The following is a 24,213-nucleotide window of genomic DNA, read 5'->3' as shown; positions in this document are numbered from 1 at the left end:
ATAGCATGAGAGAAAGTATCTACCGATAAGTGAACATTTTTCAAGCGACCAAATTCTGGAATATGCGTTACGTCGGTCTGCCATAACTGTAAGGACCGTAGACCTCTATGGTTTACCATTAAAGACGGGGTCGAAACATGTTGTTGACAGTCAGGACATGTTTGGACAATCAATTTGCCATCAGTGATCGATATAGTGAATTGTTTCGCCAAGACTTTGGCAGATTGATGGAAAAAGGCATGGGATAACCGTGCTTGCTCCAGCACCTTAGGCACCAGGGCAGTCAGGGTCATATTAGTTAGCTGGTCAGCGCGTGTGTTACCCTCTGCAAAAATACCAGGTAACATGGCGTGGCTCTGCATATGAATAATACAATACGGGTGCACTCGCTGCTCTACCAAAAATAACAGCTCTTTAAGTTTTAGAAACAAGTTTTCCTTTGGGATATGTCTCAAATGTGCCCTTTCAATGCGCTGAGCGACACTTACAGCGTATTGCGAGTCCGATACAATATTCAAAGGTACTAGTTTTTTTTCTTTTTTCTTTTTTTCCTTTTTTCTTTTTTTTGTCTTTTTTTTTTTATTTAACACATTTTTATTGAGCGTGCAGCACAGATACTTTCCCTGAAACAATTACTTCAAAACATTTATGAACATAAATTGTCAAAAATATGCTAACAAATGTACTTAAATACATACATTTTAAAAAAATCTGAAAAACAAATATTTAACAGCCTAAGACACATTTACAATGTAATTTCTCCATCATGTATGGTTTTTATCTCTAATGCAAGAGGACACAAGTCTGAAAATCTGCATATGTTAAGGTATCACAGAGCATAGAAAATATATGAAAATATCTACTAGCATTTGGCACAATGCAAATATTCTATCCCAAGAGAGAGAAACAGTGTAATCTTTTGAGCCACACAGATTGTTATTCACGCAAATTGTGATGTTACAACAGCAACTCTTGTTTTAGTTGGAAAAACCCAAAGGTGGTGAGCAGGGGACACGGTGGTTTGTGAGGAAGCATGTTTAGGTACTTAGCCGTCTAATTTAGCTGGATAAGGAACAATGTAATGTTTTCCTGTTGTTAAACATTGCCGTCCGTATCACTGGCACACAAATTATTCGTACTGGAGCAAACAATTTGTGAATAGCATATGCCAACACAAATGTGCCTGTACCAGCAGCCCTTTTAGATTGCAGCGATGATTCACTGAAACCAAGTTTGAAGAGAACTGCAGTCATATCCACACCACTTGACACAGCCATGTTGGTAAAAGTTAACATGGCAACAGGTGTATTAGTAGTAAAACCAGTATTGCTGCTAACAATGCATACCATAAATGCTCATTTGATCTAGAGATAGCAGTTAGGATAAATATTAGGGGTATCTGGGAGATTATTGCTGGGTGAATAAATGGTTTGGAAACTAAGGTAAATACCATTGAAATCTAATGTAATCAGGAAAGTATCTAAGTAACTGAAAAAGGGACCTATCAGATTAATAAGGGGGCTATGATTATAGAAGATGGAATATACATTCATCCAATGAATATGAAGATAACTGATGATTACGAGTATATTATGCAAATGTGTGTTTCTAAATAGTATAAATATTTGTTGTGTGTACAAATCGAATGAAGTTAGATTTGGGCAGACATGCCCCTAACTTCCGGCGCCTAATAAAAGCACCTTCATATAATCACTCTGTGGTTATGGGTCCTCGCGAACGCTAACAGACAGGTTGAAGATTCCTAGAGATAGTAATGAAATTCCAACATGGAATGAAACCCCTACAGCACCACATTCTTTGAAAACTTTTTTCAGCTGCTGGGATTTATTGAGTTTGTGTTCACTGCTGAGATCTGTGGCTGCCTGTTCAGGGGATCCACCCACATCCTTGGCCGAGCTGCCGGCAGCGGCCCGCAGCGCCAGCAGATGGGCCGGCGGGCTCAGGGGAGGCCAGCCCGGGGGTGGGGGGTGGAGGGGATGGCGGGGGGGCAGCAGCGGCGGCGGCGGCGGGAGGCGGCGAGCGAGGGCCCGCGAGGCGGCGGGCCCGGGCGCAGCAGCAGGCAGAACATGGCAGCGCCCGGTGCGTACGGGCGGGCGCTCAAACCTGAGAAACGCAGCAGCCGGCGGCGGAGCGGGTGGGTGGGTGCCCGGAGGTGACAGCGGGGGTGCAGGTGGCGCTGGACCCTGCGTTAGCATTGCATTTTCATTTGGACCGTTGGGTCGCACCTGCACCGGGAAAGCCGTTCCTACCAGGTCCTTTAGCGCTTCCTGGCGCACTAGCTCCCATCGTTCCCGCGGGTCGAAAGCTCGGGCCCCCAGGGAGGCATTATCGGGGGTAGGCAAGGGCCCATCAAGCTATAAATAGTTCACCCTTATGTTGCCAGTCCAGGTCCACCTGAGCCACTTCAGTCTTAGCAGCCTGATCCTCCTGCTGGTTGTTTCGATGTTCTTCAGTAGCCCGATTCTTGGGCACATGAGCATCTACATGGCGTACCTTTACAACCAGGTTCTCTACCTGGGCAGCAATATCTTGCCACAATGCAGCAGCCCAGATGGGTTTGCCTTTGCACTGCCAGTTGTTCTGCTTCCATTGCTGTAGCCAGCCCCACGAGGCATTTGCCACCATCTGTGAATCAGCATAGAAATAGAGCACTTCACTTCCGCAAAGTGGCTCCATTCACTTTCTCCTTCAGCAGTTTCTGCAACTTGTTGTGTAGGACTCCAGACAGCAGCCTTCCACCTCCGATGCTTTCCCACAATACGACAGGACCCATCAGTGAACAGGGCATATTGCTTCTCATTTTCTGGTAGTTTATTATACAGTGGGGCCTCTTTAGCACGTGTCAACTTGTGATATCCCCAAAGTATTTGCCTTCTGGCCAGTCCATAAGCACTTCCAGGATTCCTGGGCGACTGGGGTTTCCTGTTCGAGCCCGCTGAGTAATCAGTGCAACCCACTTGCTCCATGTAGCATCAGTTGCATGATGTGTAAAGGGGACCCTCCCTTTGAACATCCAGCCCAACACCGACAGTTGGGGTGCCAAGACGAGCTGTGCTTCAGTACCAACCACTTCCGAAGGAGCTTGAACCCTTTCATACGCTGCCAATATCTCTTTTTCCTGTTCAAGTTTAGCGGGTCTAGGACAATAGTAGAACAAGATGAATATATGAATCCACTTATGTTAATACTTAGGTAAAAAATGTCACTGAACCTACCACTGCATTTATCTATTGAGTTGAAAAAGAAGGTATGACCTACAAATTGCTTTAGGAAGGTATTTGTGGGATATGGAGATTTCAAGTTCTGTACAATTCCTAGAAAACTTTCCTCTGAAAGGAACAGGTATACTGGCTGGGATGGAGTTAACTTTCCCCGCAGCGGCCCATACAGTGCTGTGCTCTGCACCTGTAGCTAGAACAGCATTGGTATCACACCAATGTTTTGTCTACTGCTGAGCAATAGTGGCACAGCATCAAGACTACCTCCAACCCCCCCTCCCCAAGAGCCAGCAGGCTAGGGGTGGGCAAGAGGTGGGGAGGGGACATCACCAGGGCAGCTGACCTAAACCAACCAAAGGGATATTCCATACCATATGATGTCATACTCAGCAATAAAAGGTGGAAAAATGAAGGAGGGGGAGGGGTGGGCTCTTGCTGTGAAAACGTCTGTCCTCCCAAACAATGGCTACGTGTGTTGAGGCCCTGCTTCAAGGACGTGCTCAAGCATCGCTCGTTGGTGGGAAGTAGAGAGTAATTTCGTTCCTCTGTGCTTCCACACGGCCTTTGCTTTTTTTTACTTCCCTTTTTCCCTTTCACTTTTCCCTTTAGTTAAATTATTTAATTTATAATAATTTTCCCCTAATAATTATTTTTTCCTTTAATTAAATTATCCTTATCTCAACCCTTGAGTTGTTTCTTTCCTTTTCTTCTTCCCCTCCTCTTCTGAGGAGGGGGAGTGAGAGAGCAGTTGTGGTGGAGTTCAGCTGCCTAGTAAGGTAAAACCACCACAACAGGAAAAAAAAAGAAAAAAGGTTGTTTTGTGATCTTGTACCTTAGTCCAGAATTTCATTCTTTGCAGTAAATAAATAAATAAATGCAAAACTCCTTGCTTTCCTGCAGTTTATAGATGAATCAGTCCAACAGGTTGGATAAAGGGATACCTGACCATCGAACTGCAGGTTTTTAGGCCACAGGACAGAATGCTTTTGCATGGGGTTCCTCAAAATTTTGGAGTTGACTATAAATACAGCCATCTTCTGATGTACAGCCCAGTGAACTTGTAGAAAGTTTCCAAAGTTTATGGTTTGTTGAGATCCCTCTTGTCCTTACATTCAGTCTTGTGAGTAAAGGTTTATTTAGATAGTAAAGACTGGATTTTCTCTTCTGTAGATGAACTCCTTCAGCTAAGACAAAAGGAATAAATTCTTCATGTCTGTAATGATCTGGAAAAAATAATGGATTTAATTTCCATCAAGAAGTATTCAGATTAGGAAAAGTTTGTTAAGAAGAATGAAGTTTGCCTGGCGTTGGCACAAAATCTCCATCATTAATCTATTTCCAAACAGTTTAAACAAATGTCTCCTATGATTAGTTGATCCTACCTTAGGATACTAAATAGAGGTGGTGATCTTCTAAAGTCTCTTTCACCTCTAATTATCTAACTTTTCAGACAGGCTTCCTAAGGAAATAAATTTCCTAGAATTGTACTATCAGTCTCTCTCTTGATTCCTTAACAACTCACGTAATAAACCAGGAACTCATGTAATAACGCTTAGAAAGCGTTAACAAATCTAAGTTCCGTTACCCCTCACTAAGACATTATACAGAAGGAAATGGGAAACAAAGCTTTATTGGCTTTGCAGCTTTGCTGCTCAGTTTTGCATTTTTTTGGAGTTGTGTTTTTTTTTTTACGGAGGGCTTAGGTGTACTGTAGTGATCAATAAAACACCCTATCAACTAATTTTCATCTCATCGTCAAATCTTTTCTAAGCCCAGCCTGGGACAAGAATCAAACAGGGGTTGTGTAGCTTCCCCCTTGGGTCCAGTCCATTTTGAATGGCTTCAAAATTCCTTTTCAATGTTTATTGTCATTGTTAGTGTCTGTTAAATTTTGTCCTTTTTAAATTGAGTATCTAAAATTAAGTGCTTAAAATCATATATGATCATCTTCTTAAATATCATGGTTCTTAAAAATTCTGTGTTGGACATTTAAAAAAAAAACAAAAAACAAAACAGTCAAGCTGCAATCTTTCCCACAGGAAGTCCCTAAACTAGTAAGAATTGCTCAAAACATTTCTTTACCAGTTGTAGGCAGCTTCTATTTTAAGCCACCTTATCATGCATACATCTTTAATGCTGTGAGCATTTTGGTGGTGATCAAAGATCTGGCTGTTTTGTTTCAGAGATTTTGCATTATTCCACTTTCTGCAGGGGGAACATCCAGAAGAGTTTAAGAAGGAAAGGAGTTTAATGTAGTGCATATATACTTACATGCTTGTTTTCAAAATAATCTACATTTTAAAATATCCACTTTCTTGATTTATCTGCTTTTGGCTTTCAGGCAAAATTTCCAGTCCCTCTGAAGGGTCTTCCTACCCTCTGGCAGATTGACACTTCCCCCCCAACTTACTGAGGGTGCACTCAATAAGAAGATCAGGTCTGAGACCATCTAAGGAACATGAAGGTGCACAAGGCCATGGGACCTGATGAGAAGCATCCACAGGTTCTGAGGGAACTGGCAGATTAAGTTGTTAAGCCACTAACCATCATATTTGAGAAGTTGTGGCAGCCCGGTGACATTCCCACTGACTGGAAGAGGGGAAACATAACCCCCGTTTTTAAAAAGGGAAAAAAGGAAGACTCAAGGAACTACAGGCCGGTCAGTCTCACCTCTGTGCCTGGCAAGATCATGGAGCAGATCCTCCTGGAAACTATGCTAAGGCACATGGAAAATAAGGAAGTGATTGGTGACAGTCAACATGGCTTCACTAAGGGCAGATCATGCCTGACAAATCTGGTGGCCTTCTACAATGGGGTTACAGCATTGGTGGATAGGGGAAGAGCAACTGACATCATCTACCTGGACTTATGCAAAGCATTTGACACTGTGTCCCCCATGATATCCTGGTCTCTAAATTGGAGAGAGATGGATTTGATGGATGGTCCACACTTGGGGGTGGATAAGGAATTGGCTGGATGGTCTCACTAAAAGAGTTGCAGTCAACGGCTTGATGTCCAGGTGGAGATCAGTAACGAGTGGTGTTCCTCAGGGGTCAGTATTGGGACTGGCACTGTTTAACATCTTTTGTTGGTGACATGGACAATGGAATTAAGTGCATCCTCAGCAAGTTTGCCGATGACACCAAGATGTGTGGTGTAGTCGACATGCTGGAGGGAAGGGATGCCATCCAGAGGGACCTTGACAGGCTTGAGAGGTGAGCCTGTGCGAACCTCATGAGGTTCAACAAGGCCAAGTGCAAGGTCATGCATCTGGGCCAGGGTAATGCCAAGCACAAATACAGGTTGGGCAGAGAATGGACTGAGAGCAGCCCTGATGAGAAAGACTTGGGGATTTTGGTTGACGAGATATGAGCTGGCAATGTGCGCTTGCAGCCCAGAAAGCCAACCATATCCTGGGCTGCATCAAAAGAAGTGTGGCCAGCAGGTTGAGGGAGGTGATTCTCCCCCTCTACTCTGCTCTTGTGAAACCTCACCTGGAGTACTGTGTTCAGCTCTGAGGCCTCCAGCACAAGAAGGATACAGAAGTATTAGAACAAGTCCAGAGGAGGGCCACAAAGATGATCAAGGGGTTGGAGCACCTCTCCTATTAAGAGAGGCTGAAGGAGTTGGGGTTGCCCAGCCTGGAGAAGAGAAGGCGAGACCTTATAACAATCTTCCAATACCTAAAGGAGGCCTACAAGAAAGCTGGGGAGGGACTCTTTATCAGGGAGTGTAGTGATAGGACAAGGAGTAATGGCCTTAAACTAAAAGAGGGTAGATTTAGATTAGATATAAGGAATAAATTCTTCACTGTGAGGATGGTGAGGCACTGGAACAGGTTGCCCAGAGAAGTTGTGGATGCCCCCTCCCTGGAAGAGTTTAAGGCCAGGTTGGATGGGGCTTTGAGCAACCTGGTCTAGTGGAAGGTGTTCCTGCCCATGGCAGGGGGGTTGGAATTACATGATCTTTAAGGTCCCTTCCAACCTAAGGCATTCTATGATTCTATAATATGATCCTATTCCATCATATTACTTTTAATTTATTTGTTTTTTTAAATTTCAGAATCTCTTAAGACTCACTCTCCAAAGGAATACATCTTGTATACATAGTATCCTGAGACAAAAAATGAGTTATTTACCTGTCACTCTTTTTTTTTTCTCAAATTTTCTCTGAAACATTCTTCTGCATGTAAGAAATTTCTTCAACATCTCATTTCTCTCCCCTTTGATTCCATTTAAACAATATATTTTCCAGTTTACTTTTATTGTTTTGATGTCAAGAATGTGACTATAGGTAACTGTGTCTGAAGCATGGGCAGCTTGTGTGTACCTGAAGTGGCCTTTAACAAATCCTGAAGTCTGAGGAAGCTCCTACATAATCCCAAATTGAAAACAGACTCAGGAGTGGAAGTCTATTGATAAAGTATTTATAGATGGCTTTTCTCTTTCTGTAGGTTAATTGAGCCAATTATTGCTTTCAGTGTATTTCTGTGTCTACCCAGTTAATGGTACCTAGCTAAGAGAAGCTCCTTCTGACTCTAAAATATATGCCCAAAGAAAGATTTTATCAATGTTTTACATGTGTAATCCATAATCACATTGTCCCTGAATTTTGTCTTTTATTAAAAGTTAACTGCTAAATTAACAGGGTACTCATCTTCACAAATTTTCTTGTAAAGCATGAGTTGTTCTGTAGATAAATCATTCTAACATTCAGACAACTGCAGTGGATTAGAACTTCTGTTTCTGGAAGAGCTCCTTCAGCTGTTGTTCAGTTGTTGCTTCTTTCTGCTGCATCAGTTCCCTGGCTCCTTTGGTCACTCCCCAGCCATCTGGCTTTGACACTGAAGGGACAGTATGGCCTGCCTGAAGCAAGCCTCAGATTCTCACAGTATTCTTTTCTTGCCCTAAATAAAGAAAAGGAAATTTAGTACTTTTTTTTCCAGCACCTCACAATACTAAATGACCTGTGGCTTAAAACATCATTGCAAAGCATCATCTAACTTGCACAGAATGACTTTCTATTTAGATACAGAAAGATGAATGCAAGTACTCAATTAAATGCTATGCTTTTAAAAAGCATCTTTTCATCCTCAAAAGGAACACCATAAGCCACTCACCATTAGGAGCTGTTTTTACAGCATTGTCAGTTTTCAATCTTAATTTTCGTGAATTACATTCACATTAATTCAGAACAAATCTTCATTTTAAAGAGGGTTGAGAATTTTTGGAGGTCTCCTACTGCCTCCTCACCCCGCTCCAAGATCAGTTTTAATTCTTACAAAATTATTAACACATAGAATGTTTACAATGATATTTAGACCTCCATATTGGTTAAGCCAGTCTGCTGCATGGACCAGTATAAGCCTTTGCAAGGAGTATGTTGGTGTGCTTTCCAGTTCAGATATACATACCTTGTTCTGACCGAAGGTGTGGTACATATGCTCAGGCTACTGCCCCAGCTACCATGTTACTCAGAAGCTCCTGGAAAAAAAGTATCACACCAGTGTTTTGTCTACTGCTGAGCAATAGTGGCACAGCATCAAGACTACCTCCAACCCCCCCCCCACCAAGAGCCAGCAGGCTGGGGCTGGGCAAGAGGTGGGGAGGGGACATCACCAGGGCAGCTGACCTAAACCAACCAAAGGGATATTCCATACCATATGATGTCACACTCAGCAATAAAAGGTGGGAAAGGGGAAGGAGAGTGGGGGCTCTTGTTATGAAGACGTCTGTCCTCCCAAACACCTGCTATGCATACTGAGGCCCTGCTTCCCGGGATGTGGCCAAACATCATTCGTTAACAGGAAGTAGAGAATGTGTTTTTTCTCTCTCTGTGTGTTTCTGCATGGCCTTTGCTTTCTTTTTTCTTTTTTTTCCCTCTTTCTTTTCCCTTTAATTAAATTATCCTTATCTCAACCCATGAGGCTTTTTTCTTTCCAGCATACTTTCTTCTCCCCCTCTTCTTCTGAGGAGGGGGAGTGAGAGAGCGGTTGTGGTGGAGTTCAGCTGCCCAGCAAAGTAAAACCACCACAATCCCATCTAGTGACAATTCCTGGCTCCAGACCTGCAAAGACATAAATAGCTTAAATTTCTACCATGATCCATTTCATCATATTTTTAGTAAGAAATCACACTGTTGAGACACTTGCACAATGTTCACAAAACTGGCTGTAGATGTAAATGTTTGAACTATCTGAACTAGATTTAATGACGCAAACTTTCTGGAGTCTAGCTTTTAGATTCTGTTATGCTCTGCTGAGTTACACTTGCTGTAAGCTTCTTTGGTCTTGCACCCATCCAATCAGATGGTCAATTAGGACAACCAAGTACTTAAGTCTCCCTACTTCAGGTAACTCAGTAAAGTCTACATGTGTACTTTGGAAAGGTCGAATCCCTGGCTCCCATCCCCCTCTAGGTGGGTTATGGATGACCTTTTTATTTACCTTTAGGCATATGGTACATCCTCTGCATATTTGCTTCACTGAAGTGTATATTCCTACACAGACATACTTTCTTAGCACAGCATTACACATTGCTTGCACCTCCCAATGACACTCTTGATGTAAAACAATTAATATTTGCCTCATTGGTGCTTTATTCAGCATTTCTCTCCCATCAGGGAGTATCCGTTTTTCCTTCAGAATTCGTGGCTCCTGATTCCTTAAAAAAAAACCTTTCTCTTAAAAACTTTTTACTTCTTTCTTAGTATTCAACAATTCCCTGAATCCTCTCTGGATTTATTCTCCGTTTTCCCTCAGACATTAGATGCCTAGATTAGATTTTTCAATACTCCCAAGCCCTGCTTTCCCAGAAAGTTGAATAGCTTGTTAGTGGCTTCCTTCACAACTGTTTTCTCCTGTCCTGACAATAAACGATCATCCACATATTGTAACAGTAACACCTCCTCAGGAGGTTGGAATTGCTCCAAAATCTGTTCTAGAACTTACCCAAATAAATCGGTGGCCCTGTAAACCCCTGAGGTAAAATTGTCCATCTGTATTGATGCTTCTGCCCCGTTTCAGAGTCTTTCCAGTCAGAGGTGAATATATCTTTGCTCTCAGGGCCTGAGAGCACTCCATTAATACCACTGTTATTGCAGTCTAACAATTTACTATCTGAATGCCCAATTTCATCATCAAATCCCTTCCCAACAAGTTAGTCCCTGCCTTGGGTACATACAATAATTGCCCAGAGATCATTTTATCCCCTAGTCTCAGCTTGGTATCCCCAAAAGGTGGCACTGTTACCCCAGCCCCTTCTACCCCCATCACTTTTTAGGGTTTCATTAGTTAATTTAATCCCTGATACTTTACAGGCCAGTAATGACCTAGCTGCCCCAGTGTATTGGGTTCACATGGCAAGGTTCTGGGGGGGCTGCAGTGGCAGCCCCCATGAGAAGAATCCAGAAGGCTCCCCGTGGCAGATAAGGGACAATTTCATCCGGCCCCAGAGGGGCCCACCGCTGCCCAGAGCCAAGCCATGAGCAACACAGTCCATGCCTGTGTGAGAGCACATCCAAGAAAACTAAAAGGAAGAAAGAAACAAACAAAAAACTGCTTCTCAACAGCAGCTGGGAGAGCAAGGAGTGAGAAACCTCCCCACAGACACCAAAGTCAGCACAGAAGGAGGGGGAGGAGGTGCTCCAGGTGCCAGAGCAGAAGTTCCCCTGTGGCCAGAGGAGAGGCCCCTGGTGGAGCAGGCTGTCCCCCTGCAGCCCATGGAGTACCACGGTGGAGTAGATTTCCATGCTGCAGCCCATGGAGGACCCCATGGTGGAGCAGGTGGATCTGCCCTGAAGGAGGCTGTGGCCTGTGGAGAACCCCTGCCAGAGCATATTCTGGGCCAGACCTGTATCCCATGGAGAGGAGCCCATGCTGGAGCAGGTGATCTGGGGGGAGCTGCTGCCCATGGGAGACCCAGGTTGGAACAGTTTGCTCCTGATGGATGGAACCCCGTGGTATGGACCCATATTTAGAGCAGTTCTTGAAAAGCTGCTGCCTGTGGGAAGCCCACGTAGGATCAGTTCAAAAGGACTGCATCCCATGGGAGGGACCCCACGCTGGAGCAGGGGAAGAGAGTGACCGTGAAGGAGCAGCGGAGACAAAGTGCTATGGACTTACCGCAACCCCCATTCCCCCGTTCCCCAGCACTGCTTGGGGGGACTATGTAGAAGAGGGTGGATGGGGGGAAGGTGTTTTTAGTTTGTTTTGAGTTTCTCAATGCTCTAGCTTGTTAGTAATAGGTAATAAATTGCATTAATCTCCCTACTCTGAGTCTGTTTTGCCCGTGATGATAATTGTTGAGTGATCTCCCTGTCCTTATCTCAACCCTTGAGCCCTTTCCATCGTATTTTCTCCCCCTTTTCTTTTGAGGAGGGGGAGTGGTAGAGCTCAGCTGCCCACCTGAATAAAACCACCACAATATGTTTTATTGATATAAGATGGTGATTTAACAAAGTTAATGGTAAATAAGAGAGTAGTTTAACAAGATTCAATGGCAAGGTACACAGTTATTTATTGCACAGAGGAAAGGGTCAGACAAAATCATCAAGGAGACTCTCCTGTTGAGTCATGAGGTTCAGAGTAGACCTCCTTGTTTTCCAAACTCCTTCTCAGAGGAGTCTGGGTGTGGCTGGATGCAGTCTTAGTCCCAGACTTAGTCAACAGTTTATGTCTAAAAGATTTATGTGCACAATCAATCCGAGATGCAACTTAGCAAAGTTTGCAAAGTTTCAACATGCTATTAGTCACTTGCTGAGGATCTGTTGCATGTAAGGAATCTCTCAACCTCGAAGAGTAACCTTGAGAGGTATCCCTACTCAAAGGGAGATCCTGGCATACAGCCTGCTGCTGTGCAGGAGGTTTCAATGGGCTCTGGGCTGTCCCCTATTTATGGCGTAAGATGATTGACTCAGACATGTTTGCATACAAGCTACATTTTACTGGTGCATGCTCAATTAGCCCTTGGATACTGTGTTATTATCTGTCTCCCCAGAATCCATTCTGAGCCAGATGCAGCCATCACAGCTGCCACTGGTGATTACTGCTTGAGCAGGGTTAACAGTGAAAGGTCAGATGGGGGGGGGAGGATGGGATACACCATCACATTCCACTATATAACTCCTCTTATTACAAAGAAAAAAGATAGAACAGATGTAATCTGTGAATTGAGTTTTCTGTGTCTCCCCTTCTGTGTTACTGCAATTGCTCTTAAACGTCACCAGTTAAACAAGAACAAACTTTTAGAAAGAAATGTCAGTCAGTCAAAGCATGCCCAGTTATTTCAAGAGTAAGTACATGGAGGGGCTAAATTTAGGAGCAAGTTACAATCTTCTCATCAAAAGCTGATGAAAATTTCACTCTCTTTTTACAATAAATGACCAAACTGATAAGCTATATATATTTAATTATAAATAAAGCCACTAAAAGAAATGCTGTACAATGCAAAATAGCATGTTAGACAATTCTGAGAAGAAAAAAACAAAAAACAAACAACAACACAAAATATCATCTGTGTGGCAACTTCTTTTCATAGAATACATACCACTTCTTTTTAATCACCTTGTTTCATCACATGTGTGGCCAGTACTCATGGTGGGGTCTAGCCCTCATGGTGGGACACTGTTTCTTCAGAGAGGTTAGGTTGGTGCTCTCCTTATGCTTGTCCTGGTTACAGCTAGGATAGAGTTAATTTTCCTCCTAGTAGCTGGTAGGGTGTCGTGTTTGGGATTTGGGATGAGAATAATGTTGATAAGATGATGATGTTTTAATTGTTGCAGAGCAGTGCTTACACCAGGCCAAGGACTTTTCAGCTTCTCGCTCTGTCCTGCCAGCGGGCAGGCTGGGGGTGCAGCAGGAGCTGGGAGGGGACAGACCCAGGACAGCTGGCCAACTGGCCAAAGGGGTATTCCATACCATATGATGTCATGCTGAACAATTAATATGGGGTGGCTGGCCAGAATGGAGGGTACCAGCTGCTCAGGGACAGGCTGGGCATCGGTCAGTGGGTGGTGAGCAATTGCATTGTGCATCAATTGTTTTGTACACATTAGTAGTAGTAGTACTATTACCGTTACTATTATTATTATCCCAGGGAGGGAGGTGGGAGGGTAAGCGAACGGCTGTGTGGTGCTTAGCTGCCAGCCGGATTAAACCACAACAGTCCTTTTGGCGCCCAATGTGGGCCCGAAGAGTTGAGATAACTGGTAAGGGCCCCACTGCTGACCAGAGCTGAGCCAATAAGTGATGTTGTTTTGCGCCTCTGTGAGAGCATATTTAAGACAGGGGGAAAAAGCGCTGCACCACACACAGCAGCTGGGAGAGTGAGAGGAGTGAGGAACAGCCTTGCAGGTGCCAAGGTCAGTGAAGAAGGAGGGGGAGAGGTGCTCCAGGCGCCGGAGCAGAAGTCCCCTGCGGCCTGTGGTGAGGACCATGGTGAAGCAGGCTGTCCCCCTGCAGCCCATGGAGTACCACGGTGGAGCAGGGTTCCACCCTGCAGCCCGTGGAGGAGACCACAGTGCAGCAGGTGGACCTGCACCGATGGAGACTGCGGCCTGTGGAAGACCCCTGCCGGAGCAGATTCCGGGCCAGACCTGCAGCCCATGGAGAGGAGCCCATGCAGGAGCAGGTGACCTGGCAGGAGCTGCTGCCCGTGGGGGATCCAGGTTGGAGCAGTTCGCTCCTGAGGGATGGACCCAGTGGTATGGACCCATATCTGGAGCAGTTCTTGAAGAGCTGCTGCCTGTGGGAAGCCCACGCCGGATCAGTTCACCAAAGACTGCATCCCATTGGAGGGACCCCACAGCACAGGGGACGAGAGTGACCGAGAAGGAGCGGTGGCGAAGAAGCGCTATAGACTGACCATAACCCCTATTCCCCCGTTCCCCTGCGCCGCTCGGGGTGAGGAGATGGAAGAGGGTGGATGGGGGGGAAGGTGCTTTTGGTTTCTTTCCTTTGTTTCTCGCTTCTCTAGCTTGTTAGTAATAGGCAATAAATCTTACTGTCTCCCTATGCTGAGCCTGTTTTGCCCGTCACGATAATTACTGTGCGATCTCCCCGTCCATATCTCAACCCTTGAGCCCTTTTCATCGTATTTTCTCCCCGTTCCTCTTTGAGGAGGGGGAGTGAGAGAGCGGTTGTGGTGGAGCTCGACCGCCCACCCAAGTAAAACCACCACACCTCCCCAGGCCCAGGATGATTCTAATTATAGTCCAATAGTACTTTGAACCTGACAAAGGGTAGGGCCAGTTATCCAGGCTCCGTTAAGACAGGCAGTGGGACCAGGAGGAGAATCTCTTTTTGTTCATATTCCGTTTACAACATCGGGTTTGTTAAACTGGAAACACTCTGTCGGACCTTGTAGGCAGAACCTGGCAGAAATGCATCAGTTGTCAGAAACTATTACGATTTCCCATGTGGGAATAAAAATGTTGGTTTTGCACCGAGTTACATTGTTTAAAGGGAAGGAATGTGGTATTGAGATATGCTTGCAGTGATAAGAAAGCTTAACAGACGACCTTGTAAAATGCAGATAACCAGACTCCTTAGAGCAATTAGGCGGAAATCACTGTGTAAGAAACATCACCACCTCAAAGAGTATAAAAGTCAAAATTTGACTTATAACATACCGGCAACTGAAAGCCATGTATTGTCTGTGAAGCACTGCATAGACTGTGAACCTGGATTACCCAGTCAATGGGGAAACAGGGGAGGGTCCCGGTCGTCGAGAAAAAAAAAATATATGTATATATATATAAACTGTGTTTTGGAACCAGCAGGCGCTCTCCTGCTTGTGGGGCGCCCGCCATTGCAATCGCGAATAAAAATGCTACTTCACTGAGATCCTCGCCTGAGCCTATGTTATTGGCTACAGACTGTTTCTCACGATTTGAGGGTTCGTCCGGGATCCAGTCGCCTACTGGGGAGCCCCACCGCCGCAGCAGGAAGGCATGCCCCGCTGATTTCAGCGGTCCTGTGCATCAACGGTGGCGGTTCTGCGGAGAGCTGACAGAGGGCCCGAGACTGATTAAAGAGGCAGGATCCATCAAGTACTGGAGAAGGGAAGGTAGGCACTCTGGGTTTAAGAATTGATCCGGTAACTCTGTGCACAGACCAGGGTAAGAAATATTAAGTATTGCCTTGGGGGTCAGGTGAGACTCTGTGTGATGTGTGATTGAGACGTACTTTTGTACGAAGCGAGTGTGGAGTCCTGATCCGCAGTTCCGTAGCTCCGCGAGGGGCGCGGCCAGAGATGGACGAAGCGTGAGATAAGAGAGAAAGGAAGAGTCTCGGGAAATTTGGTGTACGGTACCCCTTGCACAGGGAAGTGCTTGGCAGTACACCAGGGAAATTTGGTGTACAGTACCCCTTGCACGGGGAAGTGCTTGGAAGTACACCCCCATTTTCCAGAATCGGAACGTTAGCGTGTGGTACCCTGCAGGAGGGAAATTTCTGTAGCAGCACACTGACAAGGGCTAGGAAAAATGGGAACTATGAGTTCCAGGGGACAGGGAAATATCCCTGGGGGAGTGCCTACCGACAGTTCTTCCTGAAGAATTACAAGAAATTGGAAAAATAATCTCAAAATTAGAGGAGATGATAAAAAAAAATGGTTAAATATTGTGTATTAGTCTGGACAAAAGAACCAATTAGGGAAACTGCAGTATTTTGGCCGAAATACGGGTCTGATGAAAATTCAGGCTTTAAATTTATGTGTAAACAATAAGATTGCTTTTTTTTTCGGAGGAGGAGCCAAGTTATGCTCCCTATAATCCTAATATTGCACCGATGGCAACAGCAGTTGCTCCAGGAAGGGAGACAGGGACTGCAATTAACACTGTCCCTAGAGAAGAGCGTACTCTAGGCTCTCACAGAATTAGAACAAGGTAGAAGAGGTACTGAGAATTTTGCCTTCCCTGATACTAACAGTACTAACACTAACTGTGTATCCTCTTAAGTGAACTTCCCCCCCTCCTTACCAGCAGAGAGGTTAGGAGTTTTAAGGAGATGAAGTCTTTAATTGAGGACCCCAACGGGCTAGCTGAACTATTAGACCAGTTCCTAGGACCTGACTTATACTCTTGGGGGGGGGGAGGGAATTATGTATATAAATATGCTGTTTACAGGGAAAGAAATGGGAATGATCAGGAGGAGAGCTGCTATACAAAAATGGGAAAGAGCTCATCCTCCAGGACCAGGGGTAATACCGGCAGGGCAGAAATACCCACTTGCCGATCCTGGCTGGAATAATAATAATGCGCAACACCGAAATCATATGAGAGACTTGGGGTCAGAATGAGAAAGTACTTGAGGATGAATCCTGAGGACCTGGTATCCCAAGGGCTCTTGACAGTTCATTTTGTGATTAAAGCCTGGCAAGATACCCAGAAAATGCTCCAGAAGGTGGGGGGATGTAGTGAACAGTCACTGGGGGGCCCTCCTGTGGGAGGCCCTGAAGGTGTGTGTCAGGAGGGGAGATGAGAAGGAAAAGTAGAGAGTGAAACTAATGGTCTTGACAGTGTAGCAGGTAGTCAGGCAGAGGGTTGGAGAAAGAGGAAGAAAATCTTCAGGGGGAGTCAGGGCCAGGATGGAAAGGAGAGGAAGAGAGATGAAGGAATGGCAGGCAAGGAAAGATCAGGGACAGCCTTTGAATAGGAGGAGAGAAGGAAAATGGGAAAGTGCAGGCTGGAGAAAGATGAAAAGAAGTGTTAAAAAGGGTTATTGAAGGTGTTAAAGCTGTGGTACGTAATGTTTGACAGAGCTGTTTTTTGAATGATTTAGGAAAGTTGAATGAGCAGGGAAAGAGGATGTAGGCATTATCTAAGTAACAGTCTAGAAGTTTTGGTATATTTGCTGTGGTGTTTGGTCATTTTCCCAAGTATGGAGAAGGGGGGGTGTTGTGGTTTAACCCGGCTGGCAGCTAAACACCACACAGCCGTTCGCTCACCCTCCCCCCTCCCTCTCTGGGATGGGAGAGAGAAATGGGAAAGTGAAGCCTGTGAGTTGAGATAAAGACAGTTCATTAAGACAGGAAAATAATAATAACAATAGTAATAATAATAATAGTAATAATGATAATAGTATTAATAATAATAATGTGTAAGAAACAAGTGATGCACAATGCAATTGCTCACCACCCGCTGACCGATGCCCAGCCTATCCCCGAGCAGCCGGCCCCCCCACCCCGGCCAGCCACCCCTATATATTGTTTAGCATGACGTCAGATGGTATGGAATACCCCTTTGGCCAGTTTGGGTCAGCTGTCCTGGGTCTGTCCCCTCCCAGCTCCTGCTGCACCCCCAGCCTGCTCGCTGGCAGGACAGAGCGAGAAGCCGAAAAGTCCTTGGCCTGGTGTAAACACTGCTCTGCAACAATTAAAACATCAGCATGTTATCAGCGCTCTTCTCATCCTAATCCAAAACATAGCACCCTCCCAGCTACTATGAGGAAAAATTAACTCTGTCCTAACTGGAACCAGGACAGATATCCACCCCTTATTCCATACCATTTATGTCATGCTCAGGTTACACTCTGTCCAATACATTCTAATTAATCACCATTTTTCATCTATGATATATAGCAATCATGGTAGTGATGACATACAGTATTATATAATAATTAACATACTACAATTCAACTCATGGGCTATTCTCACCCAGTATCAAATCCCCTTGAGGTACACACCGGACCTCCCCATTCTTTTGCATTACCCACCAAGTGCATCCAGGTCCCTGAGCAAAAGCAATTCCACGAATGGGTTTGCCTTTTCCTGAGGCAGGAGTAGCCCAGACTGTTTTACCCAGCATGTTTCTTACGTGCACTACAGGAACTTTATCCCCTTCTACAGTGCGTAACAGGTTTGATTGGGCAGGTCCAGCTCGGTTGGCAGATCCCCTGGTATTGACTAACCAGGTGGCCTTTGCCAAATGTGTATCTCAATTTTTGAATGTCCCAGCACCCATTGCTTTCAGTGTAGTCTTCAACAGTCCATTGTATCGTTCAACTTTTCCAGAGGCTGGTGCATGACAGGGGATGTGATACACCCACTCAATACCATGTTCTTTGGCCCAAGTGTCTATAAGGTTGTTTCGGAAATGAGTCCCATTGTCTGACTCAATTCTCTCTGGGGTGCCATGTCGCCATAGGACTTGCTTTTCAAGGCCCAGGATAGTGTTCCGGGCGGTGGCATGGGGCACAGGATATGTTTCCAGCCATCCGGTGGTTGCTTCCACCATTGTAAGTACGTGGCGCTTGCTGTTGCGGGTTTGAGGGAGTGTGATGTAATCAATCTGCCAGGCCTCTCCATGTTTATATTTCAGCCATCGTCCTCCATACCAAAGAGGTTTTGACCGTTTGGCTTGCTTGATTGCAGCACATTTCACAATCATGAATAACCTGTGCTATAGTGTCCATGGTCAGGTCCACCCCTCGATCACGAGCCCATCTGTATGTTGCATCTCTACCTTGATGGCCTGAGGTGTCATGGGCCCATCGGGCTATAAATAATTCACCTTTATGTTGCCAGTCCAGGTCCACCTGAGCCACTTCAATCTTAGCAGCCTGATCCACCTGCTGGTTGTTTTGATGTTCTTCAGTAGCCCGATTCTTGGGCACATGAGCATCTACATGGCGTACCTTTACAACCAGGTTCTCTACCCGGGCAGCAATATCTTGCCACAATGCCGCAGCCCAGATGGGCTTGCCCCTGCGCTGCCAGTTGTTCTGCTTCCATTGCTGTAACCACCCCCACAGGGCATTTGCTACCATCCATGAATCAGTATAGAGATAGAGAACTGGCCACTTTTCTCGTTCAGCAATATCTAAAGCCAGCTGGATGGCTTTCACTTCTGCAAACTGGCTCGATTCACCTTCTCCCTCAGCAGCTTCTGCAACTCGTCGTGTAGGACTCCATACAGCAGCTTTCCATCTCCGATGCTTTCCCACAATACGACAGGACCCGTCAGTGAACAAGGCATATTTCTTCTCATTTTCCGGTAGCTTGTTGTACAGTGGGGCTTCTTCAGCACGGACCACCTCCTCCTCTGATGATATCCCAAAGTATTTGCCTTCTGGCCAGTCCAAAATCACCTCCAAGATTCCTGGGCGACTGGGGTTTCCTATTCGAGCCCGCTGAGTAATCAGTGCAACCCCCTTGCTCCATGTAGCATCAGTTGCATGATGTGTAGAGGGGACCCTTCCTTTGAACATCCAGCCTAGTACTGGCAGTCGGGGTGCCAGGAGGAGCTGCGCTTCAGTACCGACCACTTCCAAAGCAGATCGAACTCCTTCATATGCTGCCAATATCTCCTTTTCGGTTGGAGTATAGCGGGCCTCAGATCCTCTGTATCCCCGACTCCAAAACCCCAGGGGTCGACCTCGAGTTTCCCCAGGTTCTTTCTGCCAGAGGCTCCAGGCGGGACCATTCTCCCCGGCTGCGGTGTAGAGCACATTCTTTTCATCTGGTCCTGTTCGGACTGGCCCGAGGGCTACTGCATGAACTATTTCCTGCTTAATTTGTTCAAAGGCTTGTCGTTGCTCAGGGCCCCATTCAAAAGCATTCTTCTTACGGGTTACTTGGTAGAGCGGGTTTACAATCAGACTGTAATTTGGAATATGCATTCTCCAAAACCCCACGACACCTAGGAAAGTTTGTGTTTCTTTTTTGCTAGTTGGTGGAGACATAGCTGTTATTTTGTTGATCACATCCATTGGGATTTGACGACGTCCATCTTGCCATTTTATTCCTAAAAACTGGATCTCTCGTGCAGGTCCTTTAACTTTATTCTGTTTTATGGCAAAACCGGCCTTCAGAAGGATTTGGACTATTTTCTTCCCTTTCTCGAAAACTTCTTCTGCAGTGTCACCCCACACAATGATGTCATCAATGTACTGCAGGTGTTCAGGAGCTTCCCCCTGCTCCAGCGCAGACTGGATCAGTCCATGGCAAATGGTAGGGCTCTGTTTCCACCCCTGGGGCAGCCGATTCCAAGTATATTGGACTCCCCTCCAAGTGAAAGCAAACTGTGGCCTGCACTCTGCTGCTAGAGGGATGGAGAAAAATGCATTAGCGATATCAATTGTGGCATACCACTTGGCTGCCTTTGATTCCAGTTCATACTGGAGTTCTAGCATGTCCGGCACTGCAGCACTCAGTGGTGGCGTGACTTCGTTCAGGCCACGATAGTCCACTGTTAGTCTCCACTCACCATTAGACTTTCGCACTGGCCATATGGGACTATTAAAAGGTGAATGAGTCTTGCTGATCACTCCTTGGCTCTCCAGTTGACGAATTAGCTTATGGATGGGAATCAGGGAGTCTCGGTTGGTGCGATATTGCCGCCGGTGCACTGTTGTGGTAGCGATCGGCACTTGCTGTTCTTCGACCCTCAGCAACCCCACAACAGAAGGGTCCTCTGAGAGACCGGGCAAGGTAGACAACTGCTTAATGTCCTCTGTCTCTAAGGCAGCTATGCCAAGAGCCCAGCGGAAGGAACCCTTTTGGGTCCTTGAAAAATCCTCTCCTGAGGTAGTCTATGCCAAGGATGCACGGAGCATCCGGGCCAGTCACAATACGGTGCTTTTGCCACTCATTACCGGTTAGACTCACTTCAGCCTCCAATACAATTAACTGCTGGGATCCCCCCGTCACACCATAAATACAGATGGGCTCTGGCCTTTTATAGCTTGTTGGCATTAGAGTACACTGTGCACCCGTGTCTACTAAAGCCTTATACTTCTGTGCGTCTGACGTGCCAGGCCATCGAATCCACACAGTCCAATAAAATCGATTGTCCCTTTCCTCCCCCTGGCTGGAGGCAGGGCCCCTCTAGTCCTGGTCAGAATCTTCGTTTCTGTGTTTAAAGGACTGCCTGCTGGAAGTTGGAGCAGCAAACTTTTCAGAGAACCCCTTTTACCCAATTGTTTTCTTTTGCAATTCACGTACCCGTGCCTCTAGGGTCGCAGTAGATTTTCCATCCCATTTTCTCATGTCCTCTCCATGGTCACGTAGGTAAAACCACAGGGTGGCGCGGGGTGTGTGCCTACCATATTATCTTCCTTGCATAGATGAACGTTTACCCCTAATAGCTGAGACACTGGTTTGTACAGGTGGGGAGGAAAATAATCTCTCTTCAAGTTGGTGGATCTTTTCAGAAAGTTTCTCCAAAGCATTCTCTTTTAGCTGGTGGGCACTGGTTCGTTCAGGTGGAGGGGAAGATAAATTCTCTTTAAGTTGGTGGACCTCTTCAGAGAGTTTCTCCACAGCCGAGACACAGGCCTGTAGGGAAGAGGAGAGATTTCCTTCGTACTGCCGGACTATTTTAGTCACTTCATTCACTGTGGGATTCTCCTCCTCTTTCCAGGTTAGTATTGCCAATGAGCTGGCATATGATGATGGTGCACTCCGTACAAACTTCCGCCACATGGGTGGTGTACACCGGACTGCATCTGGATCTGTGGATGTTTGTGCGTCGACTAGGTCCTTATAAATTACTTCCCGTACGGCCAATTCCCTCAGGTACTGAATTCCCTTCTCCATGGTGGTCCATTTGCCTGGTAGACATACAAGTTCTTCCTTGAAGGGATACCTTTCCTTCACAGCTGACAGGAGACGCCTCCAGAGGCTGCGAGATCGTGCTCCATCTCCAATTGCTTTGTCAATACATGCGTCCCTAGCAAGGGATCCCAGCCGCCTGTCTTCCCTGCCCTCTAATTCCACATAATTGGCTCCGGTGTCCCAGCACCGGAGCAGCCAGGTGACAAGCTGCTCACCTATACAGCGACCAAAATCTTTTCGCACATCTCGTAGCTCACGCTGGTATAGAGTCCGGGTAGTTACTGTTGATTTTTCGACATCCCCATCCTCATCTTCAGTCTCCTGCACCTTTGATGGCCCAGCCTCGTCTTCACTATGCCCAGACTTCGCAGAAGACTGTCTGCGTTCTAAACGACCTGAGTCTCTATACCATTTTTTCACCTTGTCTACAGGGGCAACTTGCACTGCTACAGCTCGTTTCTCTGACCCAGACACAGGGTCTGCCACAGGGGTTGGAATACCCTCTGCGGGGTCAACTTGCACTGCTACAGCTCGTTTCTCTGACCCAGCCACAGGAGTGGGAGCAGCTGCAGGAGCTGGAGCGGCTGCAGGAGCTGGAGCTGGAGCGGCTGCAGGAGCTGGAGCGGCTGCAGGAGCTGGAGCGGCTGCAGGAGCTGGAACTGGAGCGGCTGCAGGAGCTGGAACTGGAGCGGCTGCAGGAGCTGGAGCGGCTGCAGGAGCTGGAGCGGCTGCAGGAGCTAGAGCTGGAGCGGCTGCAGGAGCTGGAGCGGCTGCAGGAGCTGGAGCTGGAGTGGCTGCAGGAGCTGGAGCGGCTGCAGGAGCTGGAGCTGGAGCGGCTGCAGGAGCTGGAGCGGCTGCAGGAGCTGGAGCGGCTGCAGGAGCTGGAACTGGGACGGCTGCAGGAGATGGAGCGGCTGCAGGAGCTGGAGCTGGAGCGGCTTCAGGAGCTGGAGTGGCTGCAGGAGCTGGAGCTGGAGCGGCTGCAGGAGCTGGAGCGGCTGCAGGAGCTGGAGCGGCTGCAGGAGCTGGAGCTGGAGCAGCTGCAGGAGCTGGAACTGGAACGGCTGCAGGAGCTGGAGTGGCTGCAGGAGCTGGAACTGGAACGGCTGCAGGAGCTGGAACTGGGACGGCTGCAGGAGCTGGAGCTAGGTTGATAGTAGCATCAATTGCAGCTCGATAGGCACAAGCCAGACCCCAGCACGCTACAGTGATTTGTGTCACTTTGGAACTGCCAGAGTCATGACACCTTTTTTTCAAGCATTCTGCCAGCTTTTTAGGATTTTGCAGTTGTTCAGGGGTGAATGTCCAAAACACTGGAGGTGACCACTGCTCTAGAAACCTGCCCATATCCTCCCACACTCCCTGCCACTCGCAACTATCCCGCCTCAAGACAGATTTCCGGATGAGATTCCTAAGTAGTTGTTTAACCTTAAACAAAACCTGAAGCGCATTCAGGAGACATAACAACAAGAACATGCTGGTCTGAGTATCCCAAGGATATTCAACATCTCGGAGAACCACCGTAACTAGCTCGGGGGATAAGAGGGTGGTGAAGGAGAAAGGGGGAGTGAACAGGTAGGGAAACATGTCTTCCCCTGTCCCCTTCACAGATTGGCTCCCTAACGAAAACAGGCAATAGGTGTAATTGCTAATAGTTCCCGAGATATGGTTTCCAAAGTATAGCGTCGACGTCAGTGCTGAGTACAAATACCAGGTTAAAGTCGTGACCAGATATTTCATCATTTCATAAGCCATTGTTACACCGCACAGTACCATAACAATCTTAAACCAGGGCCCGGAAAGGATAAACAGTGCAACAGGGAGCACATACAGAAAGTAACGCGCTATAAAACTCAATTTGGAAAACAGGCACAGCAGACTGGAGATTAAGGCAATCAACATCGTGACTAGCAACTATTAAGCAGGTCCAATACTTATACCAATTTTAGTTTAACACACTCAGGTCGAATCTGTCGATATCTCAACCCTTCGTGCCCCACGTTGGGCGCCAAAAGGACCGTTGTGGTTTAACCCGGCTGGCAGCTAAATACCACACAGCCGTTCGCTCACCCTCCTCCCCCCCTCTCTGGGATGGGGGAGAGAAACGGGAAAGTGAAGCCGGTGAGTTGAGATAAAGACAGTTCATTAAGACAGGAAAATAATAATAACAATAATAATAATAATAGTGATAATGATAATAGTATTAATAATAATAATGTGTAAGAAACAAGTGATGCACAATGCAATTGCTCACCACCCGCTGACCGATGCCCAGCCTATCCCCGAGCAGCCGGCCCCCCCACCCCGGCCAGCCACCCCTATATATTGTTTAGCATGACGTCAGATGGTATGGAATACCCCTTTGGCCAGTTTGGGTCAGCTGTCCTGGGTCTGTCCCCTCCCAGCTCCTGCTGCACCCC

At 46.5% G+C, this 24,213-nt stretch overlaps 2 protein-coding genes across 2 annotated transcripts in view; both read right to left on the bottom strand.

Annotated features, from left to right (window-relative positions):
- Positions 1 to 24,213, bottom strand: part of LOC310888609 (uncharacterized protein) — a gene marked incomplete at both ends in the record, with an annotated part of 380,131 nt that overhangs the window by 294,138 nt on the left and 61,780 nt on the right. Inside the window, one exon of the mRNA XM_083815484.1 lies at positions 15,551 to 15,606. Within this exon, the coding sequence (XP_083671610.1) occupies positions 15,551 to 15,606 (56 nt within the window). The remainder of the gene's footprint in view (positions 1 to 15,550; positions 15,607 to 24,213) is intronic.
- Positions 558 to 4,188, bottom strand: LOC310888601 (protein FAM210B, mitochondrial-like; the record flags this gene model as incomplete). Its single annotated transcript, XM_083815479.1, has 3 exons — positions 558 to 1,354; positions 1,724 to 1,959; positions 4,181 to 4,188. 3 exons carry the CDS (start codon positions 4,186 to 4,188, stop codon positions 1,059 to 1,061), a joined length of 540 nt encoding a protein of 179 aa, XP_083671605.1. The 3' UTR covers positions 558 to 1,058.

The sequence above is a fragment of the Anser anser genome (assembly GCF_964211835.1).
Source record: "Anser anser genome assembly, chromosome: W".
NCBI classification, from domain to species: domain Eukaryota; kingdom Metazoa; phylum Chordata; class Aves; order Anseriformes; family Anatidae; genus Anser; species Anser anser.
The sequence above is the reverse complement of the archived record's forward strand: the minus strand, read 5'-3'. Positions and strand labels throughout refer to the sequence as shown.